At 37.3% G+C, this 24,957-nt stretch overlaps 1 protein-coding gene across 1 annotated transcript in view; it reads right to left on the bottom strand.

The window, feature by feature from the left end:
• MOXD1 (monooxygenase DBH like 1) overlaps positions 1-14,448 on the bottom strand; it is a 111,466-nt gene extending 97,018 nt beyond the window's left edge. The window contains exons 1-2 of the mRNA XM_069077376.1: positions 14,230-14,448; positions 13,545-13,834 (exon numbers count right to left, since the gene is read on the bottom strand). Coding sequence (XP_068933477.1) covers positions 13,545-13,808 — 264 coding nt within the window. The 5' untranslated portion in view covers positions 13,809-13,834; positions 14,230-14,448. The remainder of the gene's footprint in view (positions 1-13,544; positions 13,835-14,229) is intronic.
• Between the last annotated feature and the right edge of the window lie 10,509 nt (positions 14,449-24,957).

Here is a 24,957-nt window from a genome sequence, read left to right as displayed (position 1 = left end):
ACTGGAGTGATTTGCCATATCCTTTTTAAGCTCATTTTATGGATGAGGAAACTGAGGCAAACAGGGTTAAGTGACTTGCCCAGGCTCACACAGCTAGTAAGTGTCTGAGGCCAGATTTGAATTCAGGAAAATTCAACTTCTTGACTCCAGACTCAGCACTCTAATTTATTGTGCTAGCCATAATAGTCCAATTAAATCCTCTAGTGATTAGAAGTGCCTGAGAAAATACAGGAAGAAAGGACCAAACCTAGCCCAAATAATCTCGAGGAAAAGACATTATACTCAGACAATTTTGAACTAAAACTTGTCCATTGCACATATGATTTAACAGAATTAATTTGGAAGTGCCTGTTCTCTTATTTAATTTTTCCCTGTACTCTGAATTCTTCCCTGCTGCCTATATACTCAGTTCCTCCCCATGGTTAAAATACCTTCAAGGAACCTTTCCATTCCCCTCATGCAATCATCCTATATGCGTGCTCTCCTTTTCACAACCAAACTCTTCAAAAGAATTTCAGAATTCAAAGCAATATTAAAATGACAACCAGTAAAATTCAATAATCATTAAGTCTCATTTCCCACTGCTTTCTTCAACCTTCCAATATAACTTTTAGCCCAATCATGTGACAGAAGTCACTCTTTCCAAAATTACCAGTGGTATTTTTACTGCTGATAATTTTTTCTCAGTCACCATCTTCCTCTACCTTTCTGGAGATTTTGTCTCTGAATACTCTCCTCCTTCAGCTTCTATAACTTTGCACTAGCATGGTTTTCCTATTTGTCTCACTATTTCTTCTCCATCTCTTCAAACAGGGGTATCCCTCACTATCCCTTCTTTCATGGAACTTTTTCTATTAATTTGTGATCATCTCATCTCATCTTGTCTCCTCTCTCTTTCATCTGTCTCTCTGTCACACACACACACACACACACACACACACCTATTGGCTCAATTAACATATCTATACAGATGACTTTCAAATCTGTAATAGCTAACCTGCTCCCTCCTACACTTTAGGTTCACATCATTAGTTGCCTGAGAGGCAAAAGGGGCATACTTTTCATGCAATGGACACTGGAAGTACTTCATTTCCAGAAGAAAACTATATCTTCCCCCTTAAAATCTCATCCCTCCTTCATACTTTACTATTTTAACCCTCCTCATTTACCTTTCCAAATTTATTTCATATGATTTCCCTTATTCCTCCAAATTGGACTTTAGTTTGAGTTATTTCTCAGATTTGACTTTCAAACTCCCACCTACATACCTTTGAAGAGACTTTTATACATGCCTAGGTAGAATATACTTCCTCTTCACATTCTTGGGACTCAATTCAGGTACTACCTACTTGAAAATGTTTTCCTGATCTCTCCAATTTTTTCTCATCCTTAATTATCTGTGTATAGGTTATATTCCCTCAGTGGAATGTAAGATCCCTGAGTATAGGACCTATTTAGTTTTTGCTTTTGGAACCCCTTTAATACTGTTTATTGAATTGAACTGAATTCTAAAGTGGGAAATTAATATTGCTTCTGGAATCATTCAAGTTCTAAAACTTTCCATTTTCATCGGTTTTCTTTCTCTATTTCTCTCTTCCTTCTTTTCTTCCTTTCTCTCTCTCTCTTCCTTTCTTTGACATCCCTTCATTAGATTTTGCTCACGTATTTAATATATATTTAATACATAGATACTATGTATTATATATATATATACATATATACTATCTTTTCTATCAACAATCTTTCATGAAAAATGCCCCCAGGGTTTTTATCCCTCTTATAGGAGGGATTCTCTTCTACCCTTATATGTTTTTCATTTCCTTTTTTTCCCACTTAAATCTGCTCCTTAGAATCTATCAATGATCACCTAATAATTGGAAGGGATTTTGATTAGTAAAAGATAAGAGAAATGTGAACTTCCACAATTTGTCAAGATGGTGTGAGTTCTCCATGATTCACTACCAAAATTTATCCTTAGCAAGTTACACAATATACCTCCTTCCCCAATATCTATATAGTACATATTGCATTTGGGGTTAGAAAAGATTAATTAAAAAAAAATTTTTTTTAAAGAAAGATCTGACCATAGTAGCATATTTAAGATTTATTTCAAATAGGCTCATTTGCATCTCATTCATAGATCCCTGTCTCTCCTATTATGTACTTCCTTAACAACTACAGATGTGGAAAAAGTGCAGTGAGACTGATTTCCATAATCACAGAATCATAAAATCTACAGTTAGAGAAGATATTGGAGGCTGTATAGAGTCTACTCTAGACCGACCTCCCAGTACTTTCAGGAATTCTCTTTATAACCTCACTGAAAGGTGATATATTTAGCTCTGTTTGATGATTTCTAGTGACTGGGAGATTACTCTGTCACAGTAATGTCAGAATTCTAAATAGTTCAAATTGTTAGAGCAGTCTGCCTCAGACTGAGTCAAAATCTACCTCCATATAACTTCCACACACTTGGGCAGGGACTAGAGAAGGGGTGGGGAACCTGTGGCCTTGAGGCTACAAGGGACCCTCTAGGTCCTCAAGTATGGCCTTTTGATGAGGATCTAGAGGGCCACTTGTGGCCTTGAGGCCATGGATTCCCTATCCCTGGCCTAGAGTAAATAATTGTAAGTCCCCTTTGCAGCCTTAAAGTAGTATGTAAATGTGAACTGTCCTTAAATGATTTTTTTTCAAATATTTGATGGTAACTATCATACCTAGTAGGTACCCCTTCCCCTCCAAGTTTTCCCCAAGCTAAATATCCCCTAATAACATTTAGTTAGGCCTTACTCATGTACTTAAATAGTTCATTTTTAAACCTAGTCTATATGCTTTCTCATTAAATTCAATCAGTGTATTATAAGCTTATCATTTAAACCTATCAAGACCTTTTAAAATCTTATTTTTGCAATCAACAGTAGTTTATCCCTCTCACCTTTTTTCAATAAAAAAAATTGATAAATATACTCTTTATGTCATTATCCAAGTCACTGATAAAAGTATTCACTGTGACACTGAGACAGGACCAAGGGTCAGAACCCTTCGGCAGAATACCAAAGACCTTTTGGGTTGACACTGATCCATGAATCAAGCTCTTTTAAATTTGGTTGTTCAGACAAAGATCTACGAAGACAGTACATTTACTTGTACTGTTCACAGTCCACAACTCCCCACCTTGTCTATATGGATATCACAGGAGAGTTTGTCAAAAGCAACATAGTTTTGAATCCTGTTACATTTAATAATTTTTTTTTTCCCTTAAGGACTTTGGCCATTAAGATGAACACAAATATAAATGAAACAGACTTTTTTTTCCTCTATTTCAGACTCTCTGACTCAGAGGTCTAAATCTGACACTGATTGTATTCATATTAAACTGAAGTAGAGAACAGGGGTGGTGCTGACTCATTTCTTACCTGTACTCAATACTCCAACATTTATGGACTGATAAAGCCCCACCACTGCTGCTTTCCTATGCTTCTGTGGCTTTTGGCCATTTCAATGCTTTTTAGCATTTCCAGGGGAAGAAGAGATGTGTTTGTATGAATGATCTAAAGCTTTAGGATTTTCCAGATGTGAAGTGAGTCAATTTTACTGCACATTAGTAAAAGAATTTGAAAGCAAAGAATTTGAAGTACGAGTGAGATATGTATCCCAGTGCCTGGTTACTATGATAATTGACAAAATACTGAGAGCTGTGCCTGCCACCTTGGGAATCCAGGATTCTCAGGATGTTCTAGTCAATAAAAGTGAGAGGCAGGGATTCCTGGCAGAGGGTCAGAGGAAAGAGGACTTGCTCACAAATGTAAATTTTGAGACAAATTCATTTACTGTTCTTGTTTTGAAATCTATGTTAGCAACACCAGACTTTGACTATAAAGGGACTGACCATGCAGTTCAGGATAGCTTACTTCCTTCTAGGGCTCCATATAAGAAAAAGTGAGTTTTGTAACATAGTCTCACCTATAATATGATCCTTTGGGCTTTTATAGTGAAACTCTAGCTCTGGATGAAGAGGTAGCACTCTATTTCCCCCATTAAGATGGAGAGATTTTGAAGTTAAGCTGAAAGAGATATCATATTTGACTTTTTTTCTTGGCACTCATTCACCAAGAGACAGATTTCTTCAGCCATGTAGATTGATGAAAATATTTACAGACCATTCTCTCTTTATGGCTTTCTGCAAATTTATGTTATACAAATCATAAAGAATTTCTGAAAGAAATATGCATTCTATAAAAAAAACCAAAACTATGTTAATTTTATTGTGCTATCTTTCTCTCTGTGCTCCTACCCCTTGATTCTGGGCTCAGTGCCACTACCGGTATCCCCCCCCCAAAAAAAACTCAATTAACTCCACCAACTAAAAACAGAAGGGATGCTTGGAGAGATTACCACTGCTGCTGCCAAGCTTGGTTTGAGACCTCATGCACTGAAAGAGGAGACCTTGGCCCCACTCTGCCCAGCAGTCTGCCTGTTGGGCCCCATGCATGTTTATCTTCTGTCCATGCTCAGGTACCCTGTGTCTGTCCTTGGTTCCTGCCTGCCCTCCTGCCCTCTCTTGTCTGTCTCTGTGTCCAGCCCCCAAACATCTGCCCCATGTTCTCTGTTCTTACCAAGCCCCCACATGGCTAATCCCAAAGTGTTCTTCCTCCTGCTTTCATAGTCCCTTCCTGCCTTCCCCACATCTTTTGGCAAATTTGCATTACCTTTACATAGAGGTCCTTGGAAGGTCCATGTCTATAAAGTGAGAAGTGTCTATTCTAAGAGTTTGTGTGTTATGATATGCATTGGAACTATCACATCAATAATATGAAATAATAGGTTAGACAGAATGAAAGACATAGAAAGAAAAGTAGGTCAGTAGACAGACAGATAGGCAGACAGAGAGAGACAGACAGACAGACAGCTAAATAAAGGGGTGCTGGTACCTGCACAAGGATGCAGGGATGAAAGAGTAGAGGAAGACGATGCCAGTACAAGTGAACCTAGAATCCAAAGAATGCTTGAAATAACTGATAGTGGCATGATTAATGGTGAATATGTAAGTGGGTCCACCATACCAGCTTGCTACTTACTTCCTACATGACCATGGGTAAATACAGCCTTTCTGAGACTAATTTCTCATCTGCAAAATGAAGAAGACAGATTAGATAATAGTCAACATCCTTTCCAGCTCTAAATCTTATAATCCTATGTACCTATTGCCATCATAGATGAGAAAATGAGACAAGGCAAAAGAAAAAAGTTTAGTCACTAATAAAAAACAAACTTTTATAAAAGTCATTGGCAAGCTAGATCAAAGTTAGAGACTCTTGTAGTTTACTAAACACACATATAAACAATATCATAGTAAGAGAGAGGAAAGAACATGTAGTTTACACATAGATTTGAGAAAGCCTTAATTATATTTCTTGTATGCAGACAGCTTGTTATGCTCAACATCTATTGAGTTCTTTGAAGCTTATGCCAGCTGATGTTTCATAATATGTATACAGTAGTGAACTTGGCAAAAGCAACTTTCAGATACTTGTAATCGATGCTGGAAGTCTATGGTTGTCCTTGTTATTATTATTTTCTGACTTAGTCCTTGTCTATCAGTGAACATTTTCCTAAAACACATATTTGGCAAATGGTAAGAGAAGATCAAGAAGCATACACTTCTTTTGTTGGATGAATGATAGAGAAAAAGGTTTACATTTTCATAAAAATTTTTTACTACTTTTCAAAAATATCCTTAAAAGCTTCGTTGAGCTTTGAATATTTATGAAAAACTTAATGTCTGTCTTTAAGCTATAGCTCACAAGTATAGTTTAAGAAAGACTGGACTGAGGAGTTAAGATTTCTCTTCTCTCTATGATTAAATAGCTATGTGCTTGCTGCTGGGCAAATTACTCAACCTGCTCTGGGTTTCCTTATCTGTTAGATTCATTCATTTATTAAATATTTATTTGTCACCTGCCATCTACAAAATTTTGTGCCTGGTAATGGGAAGATACAAAGTTTTGAAAAGACACTATCCTGGCTCTTTGGGAGCTTATGATATTGTAAAATGAGGTGAGAATAAACTAGACAATCCTTAAGAACCCACATAACTCTTGTTAATTTTATAAGAAGAATCATCTTGGAATTGGTATCTTCAGAAAATTGTAATTAACTCCCAAATATTAAAAGAGATTAACTATCAGTTGTTATTAAAATATGCTAGTGCAATACAAAACTGATTACCTCCTTTGAAAAATATTCAGCTATGTAACCCTAACTTTCATGTCTGATATTACAGAAAGGTAATTTAATAAAATCACTCTTGGGGCGGCTAGGTGTCGAAGTGAATAGAGCACTGGCCCTGGAGTCAGGAGGACCTGAGTTCAAATTTGGGCTCAGACACTTAACACAAATACTAGCCAGGTGGCCATGGGCAAGTCACTTAACCCCAATTGCCCTCCAAAAAAGCAAAAAATAAAATAAAACAAAATCACTCTTATTGGCTCTCTTCTCTACACATTCTCATTTAAAAATTTTTCCATTGATGACAAGTTCCTGTATAGCATCTAGATATTCAATATAATTAATTTATAGTCACATCATATTCATAATAACTTGCATATGTATAGCAAAGAGCACTGGATTTAGTCTGAAGTTGGATTTCCTGCTACCTATATGATCCTTGGGGAAGTGACTTAAACTCTCTGGGCCTCAGTTTCTTCATCTCTAAAATTAGGGTGTTGGACTAGACCAGTAGTCCTCAAAGTATAATGCATGAAATCTTGAACATCCCTGAGACCCTCTCAAGAGTCTGTGAGGTCAAAACTCTTTTCATAATAAGACGAAGGGGTTATTTGCCTAGTAAAATACTTCTCCTTTTTCCAACTACATATCTGTGTGAGGTCAGATTTTCTTAAAATATTTCATCCAAAATAACATAACACAACAAATTGAATGCAGAAACAGATATGAGCATCCAGCTGTCTTCTATTAAACCAGCTTTTACAGAGATTTCCAGAAATATATAAAACACCATTCTTCTCACTAAATATTTTGTTTCTAAAAAATATAGATTTTTTTCATGTTATTTATGTCAACATATAATGGGTTTGTTAAAATTTTAATGAATTAATAAGTAAATATTTTTAAAATATTAGGACTCATTTCCAACACCGTAAATGTTCATATAACTCACATGAACAGAAGTACTTTGGGGTTCTCAATAATTTTAAGTTTGTAAAGGAGTCCTAAGACCAAAGAGTTTGAGAACCTACTGGATTAGATGATCTCTAAGCCACTTTTCAGCTGTAAATCTTTTCCCTCTCTAGATCTTAGGCTCTTATAATATATAATACATCTTACTACAACATAAAAAGGCCAAGTATTGGAATCCAGTAGACCTGAATTCTAGTGGGGGCTGCCACTAATTAGCTGTGTGACTGTGAATAAGTCACTTATTCTCTCTGATCTTCATTTTTTTTCCATCTAGAAAATAAGGGGATTGAATTAGATAACTTCCAACGTCATAATAAAAACAAGGTGATAAAAATAGTATACAGGTTTATTGTGAGGATCAAATGAGATAATACTGTAAAAGGCTTAGCATAGTGTCTGGAACTTAGTAGGTGCTAAATAAAAGTTTATTCTCATTCTAAATTCCTACTCTTCTAACACTTTTTCCCTTTCTAAGCTTTCTTCCAGCTCTAACATTGTATGATTCCATGGAAGACTATATCCTTTTCCCAAACAACAAAACATTAATGGTATCCTATCATATTACCAATAATTAACTAGGGGAAAAAATCACATTTCTAATTGCCTGAAGTGCATCAGGATTTCTTCCTTCCAACTTTCAATGGTGAAATTGCTGGTTTCCAAAACATTTCATCTACTTGTTATCAATTCAGATACATTGTTCCCTAAATTGCCTTTCTTCAGTCAGGTTCTTTGAAGTCATTCTTTGAGCCAGAGAGAACAATACCGCTAGAGGAAGCATTGTGTCACACCATAGAGTGTCTACTTATTACTAATAACACCAAATCATGAAGCTTGGATGGATCCTTTTGTCATCTGAAAGTTTTTTGGCTTTGCTCAAAGACTTATAAATATCTCTTTAACAAAGCACCAGCTGAGCTCGGTCAATGTGGCACACACTTTTCATCTTCACGTTTTGCCGGCCTTCCAATTTGCTTTCCAAACATTTCTTTGTTGCCGTTGGCAGGGATGCACTTAAAAGCAGCACATCGTTAACCACAAAGAATGCTTCCTTGTTTTCTGTTATTTAAAATCCCATTCCAAGCACTTCCCAATGAGCAGCCTAGAAGCAATTAAGCTGCCACTGAAGACTACTTCTGATAGTAGAAATGCTTTGGTTTTAGTGACAGCTAACAAGCCAGGCTGTAACAAATGATAACATATGTTTCATTCCCCATTCACTAACGATTTATGACCCCACAGTGAGGATGAATCAATTTTTGTGTAGCTGCAACAGACAAACCTCACAATGCTACTCTCTTCTCTAACTCACACAAAACAGGCATTCATCAGCGTGGATTACTTGCCACAAAATGGGGCTCCTCAGCTGTTATGTGGTGGGGGTGGGGTGGGGTTGCACTCTGTCACATAAGGGTGGGGAGCAAGGACAGGACATGAATCTATCAGGGAAGCATGCTAAGCCCATTCATTGACACAAAGATCTAACGAGCAACTACAAAAGTCAAGTAAAGGTTGCCCCTAGGCACTTAGGCTTTAGATAGTCTGTATAGAAACCAACCCTAGCCATAGAGCAGATAATAAAGGTAAATCATCCTAGGACAATGTATCTGATATGTAAGACTGAGATACTCTTCACTGTAAACTGAACACTTCTGCCTTTTTGGTTTTTAATCTTAACATGCATCTTGTGTGGCCTAATATACAAGTCTCAAAAACAATTCTAAATCAACTGGATCAGACATTTCCCATAATGGGAAACACAAATGAATAAAATGTCCAACCTTAGTACTCCCCCTCCCAACCCTGTAAATGTGCAGAAATACAAAATAGAAAGTCACTTAACAAACTGTCAGGCAAATGCCACACTCTGCTGTCTGGGGTGGCCTCATGCTGTCAGGAAGAGTGGTTAGCAACCATTGAAAAGCGATGGGCCAAGCAAAGTTCAGATGTCCTTCCTGTAGGGGAGGGGTGATCATGGTGTTGACCACCCACTGATTCCCAAGAAGTAGAGGGGAGGCTGGGATGTAGATGGTAGATGAATGAGCAATTGCTTAGCATTATAAGGGGCGGGCATGCAGGTGGTAGCAAGTGGTGAATGGGGTAGAGATGAAGCAGCAATCTGAAGACTAATGAGCAGCCCAAATGGAAGGTCATGAATGTCCATAGAGTTTCACAACAGAAAGGGACGTTAGAGATCATTTAACCAAATGCCCTAAGTTAGAGTCCAAAGAAACTTGTGACTTGTTCAAGGATCCAGAATCTGGATTTGAACCCAAGCCTCAAAGACTTGGAGGTATGGGAAGAAAGATTCTAAACTTGAAATCAGAAGAGCTGAGTTCAAGTCTCCATAGTGTGGTCCTGGGTCTAAATTTCCTTATGTTTAAAGTAGAAATAATGTTGACTATAAAATCTATGAAATTCTTTACTGACTGTTCCCTTTTTCAGAGCTCTTTTCTGTTTATTTTCCCCCATAAAAATGTAAACTGCTTGAGGGCAGGGACTGTCTCTCTTTTTGCTTTAAAAGTTTCTGGCACTAAAAAAGCATTTAAAATGCTCATTGCCCCTAATCCCATACTTGGAACGAACACCTTCCTTATCTATGTATTTTAGAATCCCTAGTTTGCTTCCAGCCTTAACTCAAACACCATTGTCTATATGAACCCTTGATAAAATTTACCCCTTACTCCATTCTCCACATCCTTCCTGCAAGTGCCTCCTAAAAAATTACTTTGTATATGAAGATATATCAAAAAGATCAATTTTATATATGAACCTGTCATCTCCTGCACTAGAATGTAAGTTCCTTGAGGACAAAGATTATTTTACTTTTGTCCTTACATTCCTAGTTCTTAGCACTATAAGAGGCACATAGTAAGTGTTTGATAAACATGTGTTGCTTTTTAATTATTTTATTTTGAACTTTTATTCTGGCACAGAGTAGGTACTTAATAAATGCTAGTTAATTGATACCTATCTCACAGGGTTGTTGTGAAGATTAATAATGACCCCTAAAATACTTTGTAACTGTATCAACATCAGCTGTCATTACTGTCTGGCTTGAAAAACTTTTCTGTAATATGGTTTCTGATTTTCATAATTCTAGAAAGTTTATCTCTAACCTTTGGCTTCAATTGCTATCTTTGCCTTCAATTCAATGGCTCAGATTTGTTAATATAAATGATTAAATATGATACTTAAGTCTTCTACCCTCTTTTACAATGCTCTAAATTCTAAGGCAAATTTTAAAAAGTGACTCTTTTTTTCTGACAGCCTAATATGCTGCCATCCATGGCCAGAGGGGAACCTATTAAAAGAAAACATCAAATCCAAAAGATGAAAAGGGGGAGGGGAGAAATCCAAACCCTAAGGTTAAATTTAAGCATGAGAACTAAATGAAATATACCGGGAAAACAAAATGTTAAAGGCATACCAGTGAAGCAAGTAGACATGTCATTTGGAGTTCCTGACATCCTTAAAAACTATAGCTGAATTCCACTCTCTGAATACTCATGATTATTTTCAGTTTTGCATTCCTCTCTGTCTCCTTAACCTGCTTAATGATATTCTTCCAGTGGTCTTTGGAAAGTTATTACGGCAAACAATTGCATAGCATTAATCCTGGAAGTAAATTACTAATAGAACCATATTTAAACTTTTAAACATTAACTACTTACTTGCTAACATGAGGTTTAGAGCTGAAAGAAACATTCGAGATTATCAATTTCCATCCATTATTTTATACATAAGGAGCCTGAGGCCCATAAAAGTGAGGTCACAGGGTAGTACTCAGAAGAGCCTGTGTTGACTGATTCCAAATTTCATGTTCTTTCTACTTAACCACACTGCCTTGAAACCATTGTTCAGACCAGTAAGTAAGAACTAGAGATCAGGGGACTCTGGTGAGAATATTAAATTTCATATGTTTAAATCTGAACTCAACCTGGAATGACAAGATGAAAGACTAATTCTATTTCCTGTGAATCATCCTAAATGAAGGATGTTTCTATTTATGCTCTTCAGTTTCTTTTCCACCTCAAAGAGGTTTCTCCATCTTCCTATAAACCTGATTAAAGTAATTTCATTGAATTTCTCTGTTATGAAATGAAGGATAAGTGGTAACATTATAGCTCAAGGGGAAAAATGGTTTTTGCAGCCTAATATTTGAACTGAACATATTAATTAAAAAATTGTAACAAAATTCCTCTCCCTTTCTAATTAAACAATTATATATATATATATATATATATATATATATATATATATATATATTTTAAAAGTGTGGATCTCTAGTTGTGTCTCTTTATATTTCATGTCAATGGATTATTTGAATGACAAAATTATGAATTACAAAATACTAACTCACCTACATGTAGCATTTATTGAATTCTAGCAGTGTGAAAAATGTATTTTAGCTTAATAAAGTCTAATAAATGGTTAATGGGATTATAATATAAATTCATTGTTGTATGTGTACTAAAGCTATTACGTATGTTGAAGCTAGATTCTAAATTTAGCTTTTCTTCTATCAAATAGTGTGGACTCTCTAAAATGTTTTTCTTGAGGGAAAAATACTAAGCTAATCTTTTAAAGAAAGTATCTTGTTTTATAAATCTAGATAATAAGATTTCCCTATGTCCTTTCCAATGGAGGATAGCTAAAAGGTAGATTACCAAAGAAAATAAAATGAAAAAGTTTCATTCTAATAAAACATTATCTACTTCTTGTCACAAGAGAGTAAGTCATTCCACTTGCTGAGGCATGCCTTCAGGTCAAAAATTTGTCTTAGAAAGTTAGAGTCTAAGCAGCAAGAGGAAGTTGTTATCAATGGCTTATTTCACAGAATGAAATTCTCAAGTATCATTTTATTTTCAAAGACTACATTTTAGGTTTCAAGAGAGATGAAATTCGGAAGGAAAAAAAAAGATTATTCTCCTGTAAAATGGCAGGAAACTAAAAATAGGACAATGCTTAGTAATTTTTGTTTTGATTTCTGCTTTGTTGTTTCTTGCCAAAATAGGTGTTCTTGGATCATAATCTCTTCTTATCTCAAACTAAATGTGTTGATAAGGGTAGAAGGAGCTGAGAAGTCCATAAGGGCAAGGGCATCTGGAAATATCTTTTAGGTGAAGGTAAATTATGTTTTATATTTAAAGATATTTCATTTACAGATCTTTCAGATAATGCTCTGGACTGATGTCCTATGGACATCAGCAGACTAGTATCTATTATTTTTAATGAACCATCTTAAGTAATTAAAAGGATAACTTTAAAGTACATTGTGATTAGGGAATGTAAAAGTATTTTTTGGAATGTTGCTGATGGTGAAGACAATGAAAGGCTCGAGAAGACATAATTTCCCGATTCATTCTAATCACCTGATGAATCCATTTTTTTTTTCTTCTTATTCACAAAGAGAAATATGAGCCATCTGGCAAGACAGCAGCTGTCTAGTAGTTAAAGCTCGGTTAGAACGCCACCTCGTTTGGGAGCTGTGATAACCTTGTGAATGCTGGTATCGACCAACGTTAACCACTAGACAGGGAATGATCCGAAAACATCCTTGTGCTGTAGTAGCGCTCTGGTAACCAGACTAGAGAACTTCCGTACCAGGGTACCAAGCTCTGGCAGGATAACCTTGAGTCCCGTGCGTACAGTTTAGTGAGGCTCTAAAAGAAAGGAAACGCGAGATTCTCCAGTACAGAGCGCTGTTGGTGCCCCAAATTCGCGGACCGGTGAGTAATGGAAAGCATAGAGTGACAACAATCAGAAAGCCATCAGGGAGAATGAACGGAGAGAAGGGAAGTCTTTTGCTCCTGTGACCCGAAGGTTGCCCCTTGGAAATGCAAGCAGCTGTATTCTGGAACCTCCAGAAGCCTCATTTACGTCTCGCCCTTCCGACAGTCTGAGCATTGTCCCAGGCAGGACCGAGACTACCGTGGCACAGTGGCTGTTCTTACTTCATTGGGAGTTTGGGGGAAGGATGAGGCTCATGGTAGGTGGGGACTGACGGCCCTGAACCGGGTTCCAATCAATCCACCAACAAGCAGTTGCCTACTATATGCCAGGTGCTGGAGACACTACAAAGAAATAATCCCTATTCTCTAGGAGCTAATATTCTAAGGCGGGAAAGGATGACGGAGTGACTCTGAATGCCAATCTCTGAAGACCCCCAACATTCACACAAATGCACAAACACAAGCATCTGGTCCCCTCTGCTTGAGGCCAATCTCCCCCATATACATATTATAGGGCACGAGGTAGGGAAGCAGTGAGGCAGGGGCCATCCAGTCCCGTGGGGAGTGGGGCGCTTACCCATCCAGTCCCGTGGGGAGTGGGGCGCTTACCTGCAGATAGGGACTGCCGTTCTCCACCCCTCCCAAGACTATGTCCGCTGAAGTCATCGCTCCGGTGGGCGAGAAGCCCAAGCCTACGTAGCCAGGGGTCTGCACCTCCAGGCGAAAGGCAAGGGTGCTGCCCTCGTGGCCCCAGTGCAGCCAGTACTTGCCCTCCCAATCCAGGAGAGCACGGTGTGGGTAGCTGCGACCGGTTCCCCCCGGGGCGCTGCCGGGGAGCAGACCCCACAGGAACAGCAGGGACCAGCGGCACATTGTCGTTCTCCTCCTACTTTGGGCACCTGAGCGAATGCGAGACAGGGAAGAGAAAGGGAGCGGGAGAAAAAGAGCCACTTGGGAGGATGACTGGCTGGGACCTCCTCTCTCGGTCCCCGCTCCCTCCCCTGCCCAACCTTCCTCCCCCTCCCCACCCCTACCCCCGCACCAGCAGATGGTAACTGCTCCACTCGGCCGCCCGCCGCGCCCAGGAGGGGGCCGGCCTGCCTCAGCCCGCCCGCCCCGCTGCTGCGCCCTAGGCGGCCCCAGACCCAGCAACCAGTCTGCTCGCGTCCAGTCTAGTCCCGTCTAGTCCCGTCTAGTCGTGTACTGCCACATCCTTTTTCCTTGTGGTTCAGTGGGAAAAGTGCTGGTTTTAGTATCCCAAGATCTGGGTTCATATTCTGACGCTGCCACTTACCTTGCAACTTTATGATGACTTCTGGAGTCTCAGTTTCCTCTTTTGTAAAATGAATTAGACGATCTCCAACTTCCCGTCCGGCACCCAATCTGAGGTCCACTTGGGATCTTTCAGTTGTGTACTAGGGTCTTAGAATCTTGAGAGGCAGGTGACTCAGAAAGGGACAGAAGGGTCCTGGAAGAAGAAAAGATAGAAAGAAGACAGAACAAAAGCGATGGGGGGAAAAGATAGCAAAGTAGTGGAAAGGGAAATGGGGGTGGGGGGAGAGAAGAGGACTTTGGGAGGAGGGGAGAACTAGATAGGGGTTGTCCTCTTGGAAGGAAAGAGGAAAGAGTTCATTTGAGGAATGTCAGAAAGAGGAAGAACTAGTGACTTGAGCGGTCAGAATAAGTTAAAAGGGGAAAGTGGAGGCAAAGGGAGGAGCTTGTACTAAATACAACTATTATTGTACGGAAAAGAAAGACAGGGAAAGGTTTTTTTTTTTTTTCTCTTTTTTTCTTCACTTGCCGTTTACTTTTTTCTCCTCCACTTTCATGTAGGCAAATCCCTCATTTCTGAATGAAGTTTGCAAAGATGTTAAGTGACTTAGCTGAAATAGAATAGGCTATGAGTAGCAAAACCAGCATTTAAAACCAAGTCCTCTTGACTCAAAATCCAATTGTCTTCCCACTGTACAGGAGAGAGTAACTCTGTCCTTTTGTTCAGGGAAAGTCCTTTGTATTGGGTGGAACACCCTTCATTGCCTACCTTTGGAGACTACTCAGCCCTTTTTTTTATGTGTTCCTATTTTCAGCCCCTGAGCCTGGCAATCAGTCAACATTAAGTACCTACTCTGTACCAGGCATTTTGCTAAGTACTGGGAATTCCAAGAAAGGTAAAAGGCAGATGCTCCCCTTGAGGAGGAGCTGTCATCCTTATGAACCAAGGAAGCTGTTATTTCCTCAGTCTTCTCTACTTGCATGCATAAACCATTGGTCTCACTCCAGCCATTTCATATGTTCATGTTTTGCACTTCAGGCATTCAGCATTTCAGCCAAACTACACTAGTAGGTGTTTCCCCAATTTAGCAAGTCATCTCTCATCTCGTTGTCTTTAAAGGCTTGCCATCCCTCTCATGTATTCCCTTTTCACCTCCATCTTTTAGAATTCTCAAATTCCTTCAAGTCTCAGCTCAGATGCCACCTTCTGTTTGATTCTTTCAGTGTGTCTGACCCTTCATGACCCCATTTGGGGTTTTCTTGGAAAAGATACTGGAGTGGTTCGCTATTTCTTTCTCCAGTTCATGACTTGCCCAGGATCACACAGCTAGTAAGTATATGCGACCACATTTGAACTCAGGAAGATGAGTCTTTCTGACTCCAGGCCTATGACTATCCACTGTGCCACCTAGCTGCTGAACAGGAAGCCTTTCAAGATGACCCCCTCTCCCAGACATTAGTGTTCTCTGCTTCCTAATATTGCTTTCTATTTACATGTCTGTATGGATCTTATGCCGCCACCAGAAAAAAAAAGTAAGATCTTTGAGGGAAAGAATTTTACCTTTTTTATTTTTTAGGGATTTTTTCTTTGTTTGCTGGGCACTTTGTTACTAGACACTTAAATGTTTAGTCTATTGAACTGAATAGTTGAACTCAACAGCAGAATACTACAGTCTGGTTGAAGTTTGGACTTTGTCATAAGATTTTAAGCCTACATCCTTTCTTTTCGGTTATTTTGAGGTCTTCTTTATAGACACATTATCAAACCTTTCATACTTGTTGTTTTGACCATATCACTGATTTTCAAAATTAAAAAAAGCCACAATAATCTTGACTTACCCTCTATATCAAATAAGAATTATTCAGTCTGTATTTGAACACCCTCTTTGTGGTACCAGTGTCCCATAAGATTTATGTTTCATCAGTCTCTAAGTTTTCCACTTGAGTGTGGCCTGTTGCTCTAACTTGTTTTCTTTTCCAATTTATATTCCTGATTATTTGCATGCTTTAAACAAACTTCAGCTTATAATCTTTTGTTTTATTTTTCTTCCAAAACTCATTTTGATGCCCCAATCTTCTAAAAAGTTCCCTTCAACTAACTAGAATGATCTTTAGGACCCATCATGTAACTGAATCCCTACCGAATTTTTGCTGGTCTGTATTTGCATAAATGTAAAAGAAAAGCATAAATTTCTCATCTTATTTTTCCATTAATGTAAAATCTTTGAGTAAATAAGGACTTTGTGTTTTTCGTGTCTGAAATTTCATCCAAATCAAGAGTTTAACAAGTATTAAAATCAATAAAAACCAATCTGAGACTAACTCCACATGAACTTACTTCACACACATGAGCTTAATTTGTGCCCAAAAGAACCATTGTGTTTTGGTCTGAATTGACCCAGAATATGAGGTAGGAAAAAGATGAAGAAAGTGTTCTTAAACTATTCAGGCCTACCAGAATTCCTCTGGATTTAAGTATTTTTTTTTTCTTGTGGGGAAAACAGAAGTGAATTTCATAGCATAAGGAACTCCAGGTGAGAGAATACCTTCAACCAATGTGTATTCGCACTTGTTCTTAGAGAGTTGCCTGGTATCATGTAGACAGTAGGGTCAATGGTAAAACTTGAACTGAAGTCTTCCTGCCTTCAAGGCCAGTGCTCTGGCCACTATAATCATATTGCCTCTATTTATAAAAAAAAACATGTTCAATAAAGGTTTGTTGAGATGTAGCATGGCATAACCAATAGAGTTCTGTACTTGGAATCAGGAATACCTAGGTTCAAATCCTACCTCTAACACTGTGTGACCCCAGGGAAGTCATTTTAATTGTTTTTGCCTCAGCTCAGCTAAAAAATGAGTATGAAAATTCAATGCCCCCTAAGGTTTCTCTTTTCTCTAAAGCTATAATCCTATGAAAAAAGCTGTAGCTAAACTATTGGGATTCATGGGATACTTAGTAGCCCTCTTTTTCATATGATTCCAGGTTGAATTTTCCTAATAAGATTATTCCCAGGTAAATTATTAACATTTTCAAAGATTGTGAGAGGAAGCATTTGAAGTCATATAAAAAAAGAAGAGTGCAAGGTGGTATCAAGAAGCAAGATGGTACAGTGGATAGAGAGCTGGATTTAGGAAGACCTGTGTTCAAATCCTTCCCCAGTCACTAATTAAATATGATTCTGGGCAAATCACTACCACTCTTCACCTCAGTTTCCTCAGCTGTCAAGTAAAGATAATAATACTACCTACTGCCCAGGGTTATTGTTAGGACAAAATGAAGTATTTCTAAAGCACTTTGTAAACCTCAAAAGTACTCTATAAATGCTATCTGCAATTATTGATTTGGTCAAATTAATATGCCTAAACATCAATAAAAATAAAATCCAAAGATCCTTAAGCCATGGAAAGACTGTCCAAATAGCTTTCATTGAAGAATAAATAGGAAGGAAATAGATGAATTTATTCTGAAATTTTTTTCAATACCTCATTTGAAATGTGTCAAATTAATCCTACTAGTTTTTTCTAGTCATGTCAGTAGGGGTACACTGCCCCAACCCCTTCTTTTCATGTGTTTTTAAAAATTGAACAACAACAACAAAAAAACAGTGAACTTAAAAGATCAGAGATTCAATGAAGTCCTACCTAATTTAAGTCCTAGAAACCTTACAAAATCTCTCACTTTTACAATGAATCATCTTCGTGTGTTTTCCAATGGGAAATTTAGAAATCACCCTTTAAACAGTTTTTAGCCTTCACCCCTTTCAGAAGCACAGCTTGAAATCAGCCAGTGTGCCTGCACCCATGCCAAGCTTTCTCACCCACAAACCCTCTGCTGCAAAGGTTTATTTATATTTCCACATTAGTCAACTGCAAAAAAAAAAAATCTCCAAGAGCAGTAGAGAGTCGACCAAAGCCACTTACTGAGGGCAAGGAGTGTCTAAAGTAGGCCATTTCTCTTTTGGAATAGCATAAGTGTAAGCACTTTTTCCTCAGCATGCCAAAGGTGTAACAATAATACTTAATGCTTAAAAAATTCCCCTCTTCTAGGTAACTCAAAGAGAAATATTTACATATGTGACCTCAATGATTCTTCAACACTTCTACAGTGAAGACAGAACACTGTCTCAAGTCTAGTTTACAAACTGAGACACCATCATGAGGTCATTCAATTTGTCCAAGTTCATCCAGTGAGTCTGTGCTAAGAATAGAACTTTGGTTTCCTTTTGACCTAACATATAATATTTTCTCCATTCCTCATTCTCCATTCTATTAAAAAATGGCTTTGAAGGTTACTAGATGACCATTGTAATAACTCATTTCAAAAGGATGTATTTTTTTTTAGGATGAGAACAAGATAGTACAACATAACTAGAAAAGTAACATTCTAGATGTGCTCAACAATTCATAGCAGATGAAAATGGTAATCAATTAACAAATATTGACTAAGTGTCTACTCTGTGGCAGGCTTTGTGCTAGGCATTTGTGAGGCAAAGACAAAAAAATCTGTCTCTCTCATTAAGGAGCTTACACTCTATGGGGAGTGGGGTGGCAGTAGCACTTGTATGTTTGCATATACATATGCACAAATACAATATACACATATAATATACATATAATATATAATTTACTTATAATAATATGATATGCATGATGCCCCAAAGTTTTAGTGAAGTAAAACTTTGGTGACACCCTGTATGTGTATTTATATGATACACATGTAATATAAAATACAATGTCATACAAACAACATGCAGCACATACATACATCATAATATATACATAGAATGTGTACTTGTGTAGCACATGCATATATAAAAACACAGAAGTAATAAAATAATTTTGAGGGAGACAACTGCTGAGAGAATTAGGATTAGGAAAAGGTTTACATAGAAATTGTGCTTCATTTTTTATGAATGATGATGTTGACCATGATGGTGATGGTGGTAGTGGTGGAAAAAGAAGAAGAAGAAGAAAAGAAGAAGAAGGAGAAGGAAAAGAAGAAGAAGAAGGAGGAGGAGGAGGAGGAGAAGGAATACATTATTTACTTTGGTCATAGGCTACAGAAAACTGACATAGGGTTAACTGGCTTCCTTCAAAGTACCCTACAATTTACTACCACCCAGGACTGAACCTCAGAGTGCATTACAGACTTAAGTTCATATATAAAATATGCAAAGAAAGTCAATAATTATCACCACTTTACTCTCTTTAACACCTATCATTTTACTGCACCACTGTCTACTTGTATTATTTTAGGTAAATAATTTAACCTTTTTGAGATCAGTTTCCTCATCTGTAAAATAAGAATATTAATATTGTCCTTGCCTATCTCTCAGAATTATCATGAATATCAACTATTCATTTATTCACATCAAGTAATGTATCATCTTTAGTCTCTGTACACTTTACAATGCTATACAATTATAAGGTGGTTTTATTGTTATTATACATTATACATGATGTCACAATGGTAAAATTCTGTTAGTTCAGCCTTCTGGGATAACAACTGAACAGAGATGATCACCTTGGTCTGCTATTACTGAGCCTCCATTTATAGAAAGGATTTTATTATCACAAAGATTGGAATAGTTAAAGTGGGTATAGTTTTCATTCAAATGCCTAACTTTATCTGCATACTGCTAAGCACAAAAGGTTCTAAAAGTATATGCCCATGCACATGATTCTGCTATTGGTTTTCAGAGCTGAACTTTACCCAGAATTTGGCAAGTAGGGTCAATTCCCCAAAGTCCCTATATTTTGAAGGATCCTAGAAATGATGAAATCTGATTTCTTTAGGAAACAGGCAGTTAGAGTTGCCAGTGACTCAGGAAGACCTCAGACAAATGGAGAAAGATCAGCTGGGAATAAATACCAGTGTGGGGACAATGATGCCTGAATGGCAAAAAGAGAAACTGAGGGACAGCTCTAAACCCATAGCATTTTCTTAAAGGGATCTGGCTCTTTCTAATGAAGTGGACCCCAGACCTTCACATTCTGAGATGTCCCCTTCCTCCAGAGTCTTATTTTTTTATAAGATTTGATAGCCAGTTTGATACCTGAATATTCCAGAGGGGCTATACGAAATACAGAATCCCACTGATTGATAGACCTCGTTCCAAGGACCAAAATTAATGCATCACTTAGAAATGGTATGTTATCAGGGTGGGGTTGGGGGTTTTGAGAAACAAGGAATTTCTCCATTGACTAATTAGTCATAAGATGGATGGATTTCTCCTCAAGTTAAGCAAGAGGAGATGGTACAAATCTTAGATGCCAAAAACAAATTAGGGGACTTTCTGTGCCACACACACCTTGCTTGGCTTGGTCATGGAATTTGAGCAAAGAAGGATGGAGATATCCATGTCAACATTCTTGTGGTTACACAAGTAAGCTTCATACCGTGTTTCCCCAATAATAAGACCTATCTCGAAAATAAGCCCTCCCCTTACTGTGTAAGATTCCTCTAAAATAAGCCCTATTGAGATTGCTACTGTAGTGAAGGTGATCCCCTGCGCTACATGCTACATTATGGTACCCTCTGTATGCACTGTCCCCCCCCACCCCCAGTGAAACACACGCCGCACTCCGAGCTGCATCCAATCAGAGCTGCAGCAGTGAGCGCGTCATCCTGTTCTTTATTGAATTCATTATTGAATAAAGGTACATTTTTTTGTTCACATTTACCTGTTTATTAAAATTTCTGTCAATGTTCATTAAAATAAGCCCTCCCCTGAAAATAAGCCCTCTGTTTTTTTGTGTTTTTCTAAGTGTTTTTCTGTCCAAAAAAAATAATGACAGTGTCTTATTATCGGGGAAACACGGTAGTGGTAAACAAATAGTGAATATGAGGCCTATTATAGGGGCCTTCTATAAGTACCCATTTTATCTAGTTATTTTCATATGATTTATGTAAAATATGGATTACTATATTTTTTATTCTTATACCTATTAATAGATACCTGACTAAATACGTACTACTATATGAGTATGTCACTTAATAATTAATAATTACTGAAAATCATTACCCCTTATGAAATCATGCTGAACTGATTAATACTGATCAGAATTTGAGTAGGGGTCCAAAATGCATTATCTCTCACACCAGGAAAGAAAGTCCTACTCCTCCATCCCCTCCAATACATACCTTTGGGCTGCATGCTACCTTTTTGTGATACATCCTTTTTTTTTTTTTAAATTCACATTCAAGGATAAGGTGTTTTTGCTTTTACTTATATAAAAAATATTGGCATGGGATAGGATTGACCTACATAGTGTAATTTTCTCTGAATCCATCTACTTCCCTGTCTGTCTAGACATATTTTACATCACTACTCTTTTCATACCCTACAGTTCAGACAAACTGGTCTTCTTAATGTTCTTTACATATAATAGATACTTCATTGAACTAAGAGCTTCTTGAGAGTAGTAACTACTTGTTGCTATTATTCAAATTTTTCAAACTTCTCTTTGTAACCCCAATGACCATCACATAGTAGACTCAAAAAAATGTTTGTTGTCTTGAATTGCTCTGGCAATGCCTATAATGGACTCCCTATTTATCTCTGCCTTTAATGATCCATTTCCCCCTGAAGATTCAGCTCAAGCACCACCATTGAGATCTTTCCTGATTCCTTCCAACTGCTAGTGCCCTGATTCCCCAAATTACCTTGGTTGATTTTGCACATATTCTGTATGTCATTTGTACCCCTCTATGTACTGTCTTCCTCAATGAATCTTAAGTTCCTTGAAGGAAAGGAATGCTGCATTTTTTGTGTTTGTAATTCCCAGTACTCAGAAAAAACATGGAGTATAAGTAGGTACTTAATAAGTGTTTATTATTTGATAGATAGATTGATTTGTTGGTTGGTTGAATGATAAGAATTACTCTGATTTTTGAAATCTTTTGCTGAACATTTATTCAGCTGATTTTCATGAAATATGATTTTCACCTAAAACAGTTTAATTTATTTTATTGGTAAAATGTTATTGAGTTCCACAAGCAGCATTTTTTACAGATAAATTGTTAGCATGATTAATAATTAAACTTTAAATTTTCCCAAAGTCTTTTTACAATCTTTTGTTATATGCAGTAATTATGTTCCACAGAATTTTGTGAGGTCTTTGAGTTTGCAGTTTAGTCAACTGAGATACAGAAAACCTAAGCCATCTACATAGGATAAAACAGAGTATTCTCAGTACTGCAACTGATTCAATTCAGTTTTTGAATGTGATATCAATTAATATTTGCCCTTGTCATCCACTCATCTTCTTTCTTAAGTTTTATTTCTAATTACACATTTTCAAATTCTTGCTTCTAATAAATTGTGATCAATTTGGGCATTCTCTCTGCCAATGCAGACCACAATATATTCATATGTGAATAAAGAAATGAATCGATGAATGAATGAATAAGTATTTATTAAATTCCCAGGTATTAATCACCAGGACTATAAAAACAAAGGCAAGATATTATTGCCTACCTTCAAGGAGCTCACATTTTAATAGGTAAGACAAAGGGTATGGAGTGTGGGAAGGGTTACTTTGGAAGTCAATAGGACAGTGAGTGGAGTCATAATGTAATTGATTTACATGAACTTACCAAGAGTAGTTGACATAATTGACAATATTCTATACCCTATTTGTACCCACCAAGCATTTCCTTTATCTGTAGTTTTGAATCTTTGGAAATCATGATGTTTAACACCACAAAGAAAAAGGAAATAGTACTGAACAGATAAGCTTTGGTGACAAGGAATAATTTAAGATGTTTGAAAGGGCTATATTATTTCCCAAAACCAATACATCTGGTTTTCTTTCTTCTCTTTAATTCTCAATTCATCTCACAGCTCATCTGCTATGTTTCTCCAAAATATATGTATTTATGGACAAACTAGATATATTTTCCTTTCAAAGATATATCATAATCTTGTCAACAGTCAAGCAATAAATATTTTTTATGAACCTATAATATATCCCTCTGGTAAGTATACCTTATTATGTGGCTCACTTGATATTGATAATTAGAGGATTATCCAAAAAAAAATTATCTCTGTGGTTGCATTTTTTAAGGGTTTTGGCAGAGAGAATACCTAAATTGGTCATATATTCTCAGAAGCAAGGAATTTCATAAAATGAAAAAAGAAATGAACAATGGGTCTCTTAATCACTTGTTTGGAGAATTGGTAATATCTATGCTCTTTTTTAATTTGCAATTTTCTCCTCCTGAAGATATCTTGAAAAATTTATTTCTGACTGACCTAAAAATTGTATTACCTAGGGGTGGCCAGGTAGCACAGCGAATAAGAGCACCGGCTCCAGTGTCAGGATGACCTGGGGATCGAATCCCGGGCTCAGACACTTATTACCCACCCAGAAACACCTGGCCATGTAACCTTGAGCAACTTACTTAACCCCAATTGCTTAGGGGCGGCCAGGTGGCTCAGTGAGTAAGAGCACCAGCTCCAGTGTTGGGATGACCTAGGGATCAAATCTGGGCTCAGATACTCAGCACCACACCCGGAAATAACTGGCCATGTAACCTTGAGCAAGTTACTTAACCCTGATTGCTTTAAAAAAAATTGTATTACCTCATACATAGATTTCCTTTGTACAATTTTGGTCAAATCCAGTTATTTTTACTTGAGTTAATTTTTTTAGTTTCATTTCCATTTGTTTATAAAACATATTGGTGACAAATAAGGTAGATAGGAGGCACAAAAGATAGTGCTGGACCTGGCATCAGAAAGATCTGAGTTCAAATGTGACCTCAGACATTTGTTAGCTGTTTAACTCTGGGCAAGCCACATCACTTCTATCTACCTCATTTTCCTCAACTGTAAAATGGGGATAGTAGCAACACCTACATTGCAGGGTTTTTGTGAAGATCAAATGAGATAATACTTGTAAAGCACTTAACATGTTGCCTGGAACATAGTAGGTGCCAAATGAGTGCTTATCCCTACCCTGTACTGACCAAATTGCTATCATCCAAATTTGGTGTCTCTATTGTGCATCATCATAATATATTATTATAGAAATGTGGGCAAATCTGCTCTATTTCACAACTATTTGTTGTTCTTTTAGGTTTCATTTTTGGATGCCCTGGGTATGATTCAGTTTAATCTCATGACAAATTTTCTAGGGACTTTCTCCCCTTGTTGCTGTTATTTTGTGATTGTATACTGTTTGTGATCTCTTATTGCCCTATTCCTTAATATTTTACAAATTAGCTTATCTTCTAAACTTGTGTTAGTTTCAGTTATCATGTCTCTATGATCCTCAAGGAGATTTTTGCTGGGTAAGATGGTTTCTAGGGTCTTTTGATCTCTCATTGTAGTGACTGGTTTTGGTTTGGCCAGAATTGTGTTTTTATTGGTGTAGGGAGCTCTTCGTGAGGAATTTTCTCTACCAAAGATTAACACCTGCTCTACAACTTAGACTCTTACAGAGTTCCCTGGAGAACTGAAAAGTAAAGTGACTTCCCTAGGATCACAGAGTCAGCATGTCAGAAGTGATCAATCTTTATGACTCTGAGATCAATTCTCTAGCCCCTATACCAGGCTGTCTCTTACAGTGATTGTGACTGTAGGACTGACCCTGGAGTTAGGAAGATGTGAGTGTAAGTATTGCCTCTAACAAATACTAACAATAACAATAACAAATACTAACCATATGACCAGGGACAAGTCATCTAACTTTTTCAGCACCTCTGGAAAATCTTTAAGACAATACTTTATTGACAAGTTTCTGA

This window comes from Petaurus breviceps, unplaced genomic scaffold (genome assembly GCF_028583685.1).
Source record: "Petaurus breviceps papuanus isolate PSGF00001 unplaced genomic scaffold, PetGlider_PUasm1.0 90977, whole genome shotgun sequence".
NCBI lineage: Eukaryota > Metazoa > Chordata > Mammalia > Diprotodontia > Petauridae > Petaurus > Petaurus breviceps.
Note: the sequence above shows the minus strand (reverse complement) of the source record. Positions and strands in the feature narration are given on the sequence as shown.